Here is a 12,144-nt window from a genome sequence, read left to right on the forward strand (position 1 = left end):
ATAGTCGAGGAACGTAAAACAAAATCGTTGATTGGAAGTTTCGGATTATCGTTGAACAAATTGGTTGATATAAGTGTTTTCTCTTTTTTTCCTTCAAGTATTTATTTGAATTAGTAATAGAACTATACATTAGTAGTAGTTGCAGCTTCCGCGTCGTGAGAGCTTACAGGTTTATGATGTTTAACATGATTCGATGTACTCGGTTCAGTTTAACGACTAACGCTGCTATTCGTCCGATGAATTATTGTTACTGTAACAGTGAAAAGTTACAGGCCCAATTTTAGGCACGCGCGTGAACGTTGCATATTGTACACTTCGATACCGATATATTACATAACATCATCTCATTTGGCAAGACGAACGACAAATTGAACAAAGTTGACTCGACGATCGATGAAATATCGATCTTTTATTCGTGATCGATTAAATGCAAGAAAGATTCGGATGTAAAACAAATCTATATTGTCGAGTCATCCTTCGTTAGGTTATGTAACGGGTTTCAAAAATTTCATACAATCTATAGGCACCTGGTTGCTTACTTATATAACGAAACCACCTAACGATCGTTCGGTGTCGATTCGATTACCTGGTTGCCGTATTTAATCGGGCGAAAATTGTCGAACGGCGCGAAAATCAACGCTCCGTCGCGAATCATCGACCGAAGCGATCGAAATGAAATTATAAGAGCAATAGTTATATAACGAGAATATTAGCCATGTCCTTTGAATGTCTTAAAATACGCGCCAAGGAAATAGACTAGCAGAAGACTGAAAATAGCTGAGTGCGTCATACTTGACGAACGCTGTCCAGCCAATGGCGTCGCTCCACATGCTCGGTTCATTCGACTCGCACGCATTTTCATACTACACGGTGCGCCGCGCTGTGACGTGGATTTCGCGAAATACGAAAATGAACGAACAACTCGTCTTTATAGAAATTCCATAATTTGAAAAGTGAAGGGCCATTCATATGGAGTAATTGTAACGCGTTAATGAATCTTGATTAACTGGATATTTATGTTTATAATTACGTTTGCATTGTAGACGGCGCGCGGGCAACTACGCTGCAACTTGTTAATGGCGCATTCCGCGAGGTGGCGCACGTGTGCAATGATTTGCCGTTCGCCGTGTCAGTCTCACGGAAGAGGAGGTTTGCTTAGCATTTAGGGGAAATATATCGTGAAGAAAATGACGAGCGTCTTAAATTTCTGTGCCCGCGTATCGTGATACGTCGTTAACCGGCCGTAGAACTTTTCATTTTAGTGCCCGGCAAGTTTGTTCGTGCCAGTTCGTTTCATTTTTTTCTCTTCTTTGTCTTTCTCTCTCGCTCCTTCCCTCCCTCTCACACTCTTTCTCTCTCTCTCTCTCTCGCTGTGTGCTTGAGTGCATCTTAGGGACCTGTAGCTAACCTAAATATTCGACAGCCGTAACGTAATTTCTCTGTGACACGTCGCCAACGAATACTTCGTACTGGTCCCCGGTGAGTTTAGTTCTGTTCTGTTATCGAACTTCGTACGTTTCGTGTTGAACGATCAGGGGAAATCACGGTGCGTACACCTTGAAAAGTTTCGTTCCACGACGAAGGTTTAACCTGAAACGGTTTGGCTCGTAATTGCGAGCACGCGGTGATTTTTCCTCATCGTTTTTATCTAAGCTCCGCTTTCTGGGAATCTTTATTTCGACAAGTTTCTGCTAACTATGTATTCTTACGGTCTTACGAAGTGTTTAGGATTTATCTGAAGGAGTATAGCTCTCTTTGGTTATATTTCAGCTTTGAAAACAATTGAAATTAAAGTGCATCGAAACGTCTGTCTTTGTAGAATCATTTTTTTATCTGTCTGGTTATTTAATAATTTCTGTTATTTTCAATAATTGATTACATTTATTATTTGCAGTTGATATTTATGCAATGAGCAGATCAGTTTGTTTGTGCATGTTGCAAAGAGAACGAATATTTATTTGAAAGAACAAATAATCTATAATTGATTGTCTGTTTGAATTACAGAAAATTGCAGTGTGAATGAACGTGGACAGTCACTGAACAGATAAAATTAGTGACTAATACAGAAGTAACCATGGAGGACGGTCATTGCAAAACAGTGGACGAGGTGGTAAATTTCTTTAATGTCGATGCTGACAAAGGATTATCTCTTGACCAAGTTAAGAGGAACCAGGAGAAATATGGTCTCAATGGTAAGTAACTTCTTGTTCCTTACAATTATTTTTATCTTAAGCTTCAATATTATTGGTTTGTACGTGCAATAGTCTTTGCTTTCATTACCTACAAACTTTACATATGTTACAAATCAATCTTACGTTTGTAGGATCATATTAAATACTGATCGTTATTATATCAAGTATCGTTTATTGTCCAAATGTAACAGACACACAAAATGGTAGCAGTACTCGGTACTCTTTAGCATAGTACTCGATGGTAGTATAATATCCTATTTGTACTATTTGTAATATATAAGTTAGATAGAAGAAGATTTAAATCTCATATTTATTACAATATCTGTAATATATAAAAAATTTGTAAAACGAAAAGAGTTTGAGGATACAAATTTGGACGCCATGCTACACTGTAAAAGTTCAGCGTATCACGAAGTTATTTACTGGACTTTGTCGAGCAGCGCGGTAAAAGCATAGTGACTATCTAACTGGGTGCTAGCTGCTAGAGCATTGGTTCGTGCACGACGCGCGATGCTTATCCCCACCATGCACGGTTCCACTGCCAGTCCTTTGGTACACGTGTTCGAAGTTTCCTCAATGGCCCGCATCGGTAAAATGCCCTGAATCATTCTGCCGCTTCTGAACGTCAGTATTATACTTTTATGAGGGTGTCTTTCATCCAATATAACGTAGTTATTCTTCTAATCACTTTGAAGCTACCAAAAGCACAGACATTTCTGAATGTTATTTTGCACAAGAACACCAAATATTTCTATACTATATTATACAGATCCATGGCAAGTATGTCTTAGATCATTCTTTTTACAAGGTAACACATTTGTAGAATATTAAAAGTAGCACTCTCGAAAGTAGATTTCTTGTGTACTAGAAAATATTTAAACGTTTCCATTTAGATGGCGTTACTTTAAATTCCATTATTACATGTATTCTCCATTTATTGAAATCACGATTGTTGACAATGTATGTATATATACGAAGAGAAAGAAGAGTGGTCGACAATAGCATCGAACGATAACGTCGGAATTAAGTACCCGATAAAAATTCGATAAGCTATTCGTAATGTTCGTTTGCCTCATGAAACGACTCTACATGAATTTCCAATTCCAATACCAATTTCAATTTCATTCTTCGTCGAGTTAGAAGATACGTTCTTTAGTTTACTCCTTTTTTTTTCTTTTTTTTTTTAGCTAACAATCGACGTTAAAATTGAGAGGAAACGAGAAGAACTAAGCAAGGTTGTTCGTAGCTCGACGTCGTATTTGAAAATAATAATAGGTCGTGGATTGTCAATAGTGGCCTTGAATCATTAGTATCGTGGCATTCACGGACGACCAGTCGGAAGATATGCGTTGCACCTTTTCTGAAGCAGCCGGGAATACCTGCGGGTTGACGTAAAATCGATCCGAGACGCGTTTAACGTACGATCACGCGCAATTTAACGCGGTTTTCATATTGAAAACGTCTCGTCTCTGAAAATTACAATATTTATCGAAAAAGAGCACGACCTACTTCGCTAATATTTATTTTGTCGTCCATTTCAATCGACTGAATCGGTCGAATGTCTGTGATCTTTTATCAATTTTTCATTAGTGCGATGGTCTTTATTCTCCTCACGTATTCTTTCATTTTTCTATTTGAAATCTCGTGGATTCGGAACGACGTGGAAAAGCGAATAGACCGATGTTACTGTTGGAAAATCGATTACATGGATTGTTTCGTGCTTACTTTTTGTTACCTTGGACAGCGTTCCTGTGCTCCAATTAGAGAAAGAACGTGGAAGTAACGTGAATCGTTAAGGGACAATAAGTATTGATTACGTAATTTCAGTTAAACATTTTTTCTCCGAACAACCGAGTTATCCTACGTTTTTAAAATTATGTTTCGATTTATATAATTACGCGTGCATTCAATTTTCACAGCAAATTGTGCAGCAAATCGCGCGTAAAAAATATATCGGAGAGAACATTTTAATGCCTTCAGTTTGAAATACTTTCTGCTACAAAGACCATTCTCAACGCTTTTTCACTTTCGATACGCGTTCTATCTGTCGTATATTACTTCGATAATGTATCCAGCTAAACGTTATATTCAATGACACGGCACTGTCACGAACATGGAATGCATACAAGTGTCCTTAATCCACAGCCAGGATTTTCTCTGAATGGTCGTGAAAAGGTTAAGAGGTTCGCAACAACGTGACACGTACACCTGTTGTCTCCATCACGAACACTTTCCAATTCGATATCGAAACCAGTTAACGCGCCATCGATCCGATTCTACGATCATGAATGAGTTCACGGCCGGCGAAATACGCTTGGATCACGCTCGCGAGACACGCAAAGAAGAACCGTTACGAGGATGAAACAGCCTTTTCTCTTTTCGTTATCGCGGTGCCAAATTAATCGTGCCGAGCAATCGCACGTGGCATTCATCGTTTATTTTCCCAGAACGCTCGTTTAGTTGGCTAAACATCGAGTACCAGATATTCTTCTCGCGCTCCTCGAGCGAGCTACGCTGATAAATATAATCACGACGATTTATGCGATCTAAAAACGATCTCGATCGTACTAGAACTCGATAAAACGTGGATAACGATTTGCATTTTGCATGCATCTTCGGTAGCTTTGAAAGTCCATCGGACAATTTGTCGTCGCCGTGACGAATGCGAGCTTTTGCAGCAAATCGTGGCCTGAAAATCCTAGTGGTGTAGGCGAAGATGTAGAAAATTTGAATTCAGTCACGTACATATTTCCGTCTATAAATATTAGAGCATCTGGTTTTATATAAAACGCGATAAATGGCTCCAGTTGATTTACGGAAGCGATTAATCAATTAGAACTCTGTGTTTTGTATAAGCCAACGCTCTAGAAATTTTTCCAAATTATTTGCACGAGTCAGTATTATTCCACATGGATAGAGATTAGTAGGTGTAATAAAAGGCACATGACGAATTAACGATCATACGCTGGCCTTCGCGATCTTACTCTTATTAAAAAAAACTGTTGAACGAATGAAACGTAGAACCGAGAGAAGTTTATTTGTAATTTGTACTAGATAAAAGCGAATACGATAGATAAATTAACAATAAAAATATGAAAATTGAAAGCAATAATTGAGAAACGTAGTGGATATAAAAATGAGACTATTCTAATATTGAACATGCAAACTTTGTTTATGTAGGGTGGAGTTAGAACTTCTGTCTTAATTTCGCATAGATAATGTTTGAACGTTCTATAAATATCTTGATGTTTATGAACGATGGCGTATATCAATTCTTACGAATATCGCTCCTCGAGTTTCATAATTCAATTATAGCTTTAGCCTTTCACGTGATAAGTTTTTATGATTCAATACAAGTACAATGAATTTTCCTAATAATAAATGTAGAACGTTATTCACTACAGCGCTACGTACTTACAACGCTATGGATATTTTTATGAAAATAACAGTGAACTATCTTCTTACGTTACTATGTGATTGTCAGCCAGCCATTGACGCGCTTATACGATCGTATCAAACGTCTTTCGGAAAAATCAGCGATTATCGCATTATCAATCGCGTTGATTCGCGACCATGATCGTTCATTCTTAATGACGTACGTATTTTCCAATTTGCATTCTGCGAGTCAGAACCTTGCTGATTCCGATGGTCGTCGATTCGCGAGGTATAAACTTGTCGGTTGTGAACGTGCAATATCGCGGAATTTGTTTATTTCGTATTACGGTTGCGCTGGGTTTAGTTCCGATCGAGAGTTCTTCGAAATTATCGTATTATCCGCAGCGATGGAATTTTTTTTAAAGTTTCGAAGAATTCGTGGCAGAGTGGAAGAAGCTTTTAAATATTTGATTCTGGGACGTGGAGCCAAGCGTTGCACAGTTTGTTCGTAAGAGTAAAAATAATCTGTAAAAATTCCATTCTCCGTATTTCTTGATTTAAATTCTACGAGCGAGCTATAATAGTTACGTATCGTTTCTCGTTTCCCGCGGTTATACTTTAACAAATAAGGAATTCTCTCGCATAAAGAATATCGTAGTCGTTAACGCGCAACTATCTCGAAGATAGCAAGATTGTTACTTACATAATCTCATCCTTTATCGATCATCAAACAATTGACGAACCTCCGTTGGTTTCTCATTTTAGAGGAACATAAACATCTTTGTACGTTTAAAACAACGGTAAATTATTCTTTCGTGATTGCGTTTAACGCGTAAACGTTATATCGAGTCCTCGAATCCATTTTAAAGGAATATAAATATCCTGTCGTATTTAGAACTACGGCAAATTATTCTTTGATGATTGCACTTACCGCATGTAAAGGGTATATTTAACCCTCGTAAATCCTCGAATTTTTATGCTCCGATTTCGCTCTCGTTTCGCCAAACGAAAAGGCCCTTAGTGTTTTACGCGATACTTTAGCACGAAATAATCCATTTCGCGACGTATCATCCGAATGATCGGCAAAGTGCAAATGTCCGCGGTCTGAAAGACGAAATGGAAACACCGAAACTAGCGTCTCGTTGCCGTTAGAATTTATAGTTTCGCGCTTACGAGCCCACGAATCGCAGGGTAAACCCACGATTTTCAACCAGACGACCGCCAATTCGAGCGTTACGATCGTCGATTACGAAGCCTACGCAAAATAGACGATTTCGCGCCGCCAAGTATCATCTTTCGTTTACGAAAATAAAGCACGTATCTACAGAGAGGGACAGGCTCGGCTGGACGGAGGTCCATTTCTCTTGGATTTTGGTCGTTTAGAAGGCGGTTTCTATAATTGTTGAACGACGGCATTCTAATTCGTCCATCGTCCAAGAAACGTTAGGATCCGGCGCATTAATCGAACAGACAAGGCTACACACGGTTTCGTTACGTTGCTTGCACAACGGTTCTTCATAGTTGCGAAGAACCCGCTGCGACTGGAAAACGTTGAACGCTAAAATTGGATCTCGTGCATTCGAATTCCGGGATTAATTCGATTCGATTAGCCGGAATTCTTTCGTGGCTGATCTCATTTTCCTCGAATGCCACCGCGTTGGTTATTTATACCAATTATGAAATGCATCGGAAATGATTGAACGCGAATCGCTTCAGGTACGCAGATTACCTGTTATCTGCTACAGGTTACCGAGATCTTTTCATTTTTCACATTATGATCATTTATTTTCATTTATTTGCTTATTCGCGTGTTTCCATATTCGAATATTGGCTCGTTCGTACGAGAACAACGTACAGTGGAATTCTATTTATTTTATCTGTTGGAAGATGAACAGTTCGTACAATAAGATCTTGCTGATTCTTATAATCCATGATTTCTCGTCTGTAACATACTGTAGATAATTAATAGACGAACGAGATTAAACAATTAATTTCTTAGAGCCTATCCATCTTCGACAGCAGAGTTGGAAATAGGAAATTTCTTAGGTACAGAGCACTCGGCGTTCTCGTACGTTTCGTTTGAAAGGATCAGTTCGAAATCACGAGACTTCGCGGATCCTCTTGTTGCACGTGCGACCCACATCGATTATCGCGGAAACTCGATAAACGATATCGCGACCGGGGTTAATACACCGTGTTACGCTCGAACATTATCGACTATTGTCTCTGGATTCGCCTTTCCGATCGTTTAATTACATCATCCCGACTTTGTGCGATCGTACAAGCAATCTTCTGTTCTCGCCAATGTTGCAATTACAACGCGTGAAAACGATTCGTCTTCTCGCTTTTTCTCACTTCGAGCATACACGATCTGCAAGAATTATCCCTTTTCTCGCGATAATTCCTTGTCCTATCTAACATTTTCTCATTTATCAGGACACGTTCAAATATATGTGAAGTCTTCCCTGGTTTTTATCTTTTAAGTGAAATTCTTATTCTTCTTAGGCTGTTTAATTTAAATTTAAATTGATTTAAATTGAACCTTGTTGTTCTCGGGTGTTTGGCAGTGAACATAAATATTCATTACTAAATTACGTTAAATCGGAGGGAAATTTTAACTAAGCGTAAGCGACAGAGCACGTGGCGTTTCGTCATCGTATGGTAAAATCTGTTGCCTCTTTTTCCAACTTCACCGACGAAGTAACGTAAAACTAAGAAAGTCAATAGAAACGGATTTATTATGTAGCCCCGTGTGATCTTCGCTTATGAAGAATATACAACGCGCGTATACGTTTCGCGCTTCGTTTATTCCGTTCCAGAAATATTCGAAGGCGGACGTCGACACGGAGGTGCTCGCGAACGAGTCGTTTCTCGCATCGGCTGCCTCGTTACGAGCGGTTTTTAATTCGCGATTGAAAGCGCGCCAACGTGGCGACAGTAAACTCGCCAAGGTACGATGCAAATAAGTCTCAACCGTCTCTTCACGAAAGGATAAATTGCAGCCTGGATTTCGCGCAGGCTAGCGAAATAACAGGTCGCGATATTCGCTTTGTTCGATGGTAAATCGACCGTGTTAAGTGTCAGAGGCTCGTTCGTCAAAATTTGGAATCGCTGGGGCCGCTGTGTTGCGAAGCTTTTAATTAAAAGGGCTTTGTTTCGCGTCCGTTTAAATCTGGGGCCTATTTTTAGTTTAACTCGTGTAATTTTTAACACATACATGTTAATGTCGTATATGGTTGTGTCGCAGAACGAAACACGCGTTATAGGTGAAGCAATCATCTTTCAATTTGCGCATTGAAATTTTATTCTCGATTCAAGATCAATGCCACGAACATATGGATATTAATTTCTTTTATTTCTCCATAGATGTTAGGAAATATTCGAAGATTACAACACTTTGACTGCCACGTTGGTCATATGACCGGCTATGGTTTCTCCTATGACGCCACGGTGGTCATTGGTGACCGGGGCGCTTGAACTTTTTACAATTGCAAAAATTGAATGAAAATTAACAGTTAGTATTGAATATAATCGATAAATAGAAGATACTTTGAAATAAAAAATGCCCCATCGAACGATTAAACAGTTTTATTAGAACATCAATGAAAAAAAATAAAATGTGAACAAATGTTGCATCTAACGGTGCACCGTGATAAAACACTGCGGCGTTCTGAGCGAAACATGTGATTTCGTCAGCGTGGCAGTTAAAGTGTGAAGACGTTAGCCGACCTTAATGTAGCAGATGACTTTTTTTAAAAAAATTTATGGACGCATTATGATTCGAAGCTTTTAGACGATAAGACACGTTCCACTCGGAAGATATAATTCTTTTTCTATTATACATAGAGTCATTTTCCGGATTATATTACAGTTTGCGTAATATACGATAAATATTTGTGGGAAGAAGAAAAGGGGAGAAACCCAATAGGATTTTCTCTATTGTGATGGCGTCGCTACGGAAATTATTAATTAAGAAATATGATAAAAAAAAAAGGGTACCGAAAATGCAAAATTTATTTTTAATACTCAAACTGCTGAATGAACCTAGGAACGTAATTTAATGCTTCCTTTTATCGTACATCCTTGCGTGGCACGTGCACATTCGCCAGATAACGAAATTACGCTTCAAATAGAACCGAACGGCCTTTAAATCTACGACCATGCTACGTGCCGCAGCGTAAATATTAATTAACTATGTTTTCCAATGGTGCAAAATCGTTAAACGTATCCGTGGTCGCGTTCTCGTTTAACGAGTTCCGTCGTGTCGATCTTGTAGCTCTACGTTTGGAATTCTATCCGCCTTTCGTCTAATTCTCGCAATGATACGTTTAAGTATGCTAACGATGCTAACAGTGTTGTTAATGGCAAAATGATTGATTTTATCGTACTTGAAATTGTTAAAATATTTCCACCGTGTATTCCGTAATTTTTTAATCTTTGGAACATAAACGTAATTTATGATGCTGTCATGTATAATCCTGACGTAAATTTTACAAATTAATATAGTTATAATATTTCTTTAAGACAAATCGTTCGTAATATAAATAATAATTTACGAATCTCTCCAAAGCTGTATCTTCATTCAACTAATAGCGTGAAGATCGATAAGTAAAAATATGTTATTTTCGATAAGCGAGCATTTCTTTTAGATTACGATCACGGGTATGATTACGATCATTTGTGTCGTAAGGTTGAACGAGTTGCAAACATTTTAATTGATTAATTGATTTAATCGTGTCCGTTTCGTGACCTTTAAAGCCTGGATATTCTTTGTTCTATCAAAGCTTATGTGTTAGCGTTTCAATTGCAGATTAAATATTTTTTGTCGTTCCATTATCCATGTTGTTTTACGTGGAATATACGAAATAGCGATAATTCGTATAGAAATAGAACAATAGGAAGATAACAAAGATTAAATCGGACAGTATTTTAACACCTTTTCGTATCTCGTAGGCGACGACTGACTCGCGGTAACCGACGTAAATAGGGCTTCATATCGAACAACTTGGAATTTAAAACATTCCTTTTTTCTTCTTCTTCTTCTTCTTTTTATTGAGAAACAAAGATATTTTAACCGTATTATTCTGCTTTCAATGAAACGTACGTAAAAATGGGCGGAAACGTTTGGAACACATTAGGATTGTTATTTTTCTTCAATTAAGTATACTCCGGTATATATTTCTCTTATTCTAATTTAAAATTTTACTTTTCCCAAACTGTTTACTGTTTCTGGAATCTATCAAGCGGATCGCAGTTTAGAACCGGGCTTATGGTATTTTTTTCTTACACCACGGGTCGTAATCTTTCCCTTTGTTTAGAACGAAATGAAATATTTATCTCGCGAATTATTACCATTCCCAACGATATTTATTTCACCTTTTTCGCTTCTTTTTCTTCTTGCCAAGTGAATACCTTTTTATTTATTCGATTCGGTGTATATTTGCGCTGAATCCATCGGAAACCGCAACACGCTGCGATACTGTCGATTTTTGCGACCGCAGCGATTGCGTACGAAACGAACGCACAACGTCGTCGGAATGAAAAATAAGTTCAAGGTCTATTAGCTTCGTACAAAGCCAGATGTAGACGTTGTGCAACTTTGCAAAGCAGGAAACAGCAATTATAACGTTTCGTGACACACGCAGTTTTTCTTTGTTCGGCGAAAACGCCCAGGGAAACGCTCGATTGTTTAGAAAAGCGACGAGAGTTGTTTTCGGAGAACGAGTCCGTTCGCACTTTCATAGACAACGGACGATAGAAAGCGAGAAATCGTTGGTCGGTCGTCTTAAAATTCTCTAACTTTTCTGTCGAAATACTTACACGAGTTTTAAATTAGAGTTAGAATCTCAAGCTTTCCATCGTTGTCCCATTAAAAACGAAAATTGCAGCAAAGTAATATTCTATTCGCGATATTCTTCCAGGCAATTCCCTATCGAGTTTACTTTACGAAAGAAATTCCACCAATTTCCTCGATATTATTATCATTAATAATGTCTTTTTATAATTCTATCGAATTTGAAGAATTCGAACCATGTTTTATAACGCTGTGACAGACTGTAATTGTTGAAATTGTGCAACTTCTGTTCGTCTGGAAACAGAACAACGTCGTGCTTGCCGTTTTAATGACGTTGACAGAATTTTTACACGTAACTTCACCGCTTAGTATTTTAGTCGACTGCATAGAAATTGAACAACTTTTCTCCGAGAGAATTTTCTTTAAATATCGCCCTATACTTCCGTTCGATGGAATCCTTTCTGGACATTGTTGACGTCATCGAGATAGAGATTTCATTTGAAAAGATAACAGATTTCCTTGAAATAAAGCGGGTCTTCTAAAATCCATGCCGGGAGTCGATGAATCATTCTCGTAGAATTTTCTTTCGCTATACCGAGAAGTCTGGCAGTCACTGAGTGCAGAGTACATTGACTTGCAATTACGTTTGCCATTAATCGAAACTGATCGTTCGACCAATTACATTTTCGTAACTGTATCGTGTAATTAAGTTATTTTTTACGCGACAGAAAAATAGTATTTACGCGGGGGCTATTTGCTACTATAAAACCTAGTTGCGATAAA

General features: G+C 38.2%; 1 protein-coding gene across 4 annotated transcripts in view; it reads left to right on the forward strand.

Annotated features, from left to right (window-relative positions):
- The window catches only part of Serca (ATPase sarcoplasmic/endoplasmic reticulum Ca2+ transporting SERCA), a 56,141-nt gene that overhangs the window by 2,688 nt on the left and 41,309 nt on the right, over positions 1 to 12,144 (forward strand). For 2 of the 4 annotated variants that reach the window (XM_072019000.1, XM_072019002.1), the window contains exon 2: positions 2,005 to 2,192. In XM_072019000.1, coding sequence (XP_071875101.1) covers positions 2,075 to 2,192 — 118 coding nt within the window. In that variant the 5' untranslated portion in view covers positions 2,005 to 2,074. Of the gene's footprint in view, positions 1 to 1,116; positions 1,480 to 2,004; positions 2,193 to 12,144 lie in introns of those variants that run through there. The other 2 variants (XM_072018999.1, XM_072019003.1) reach the window with 2 other exon arrangements.

This window comes from Bombus fervidus, chromosome 16 (assembly GCF_041682495.2).
Source record: "Bombus fervidus isolate BK054 chromosome 16, iyBomFerv1, whole genome shotgun sequence".
Taxonomy (NCBI): Eukaryota; Metazoa; Arthropoda; class Insecta; order Hymenoptera; family Apidae; genus Bombus; species Bombus fervidus.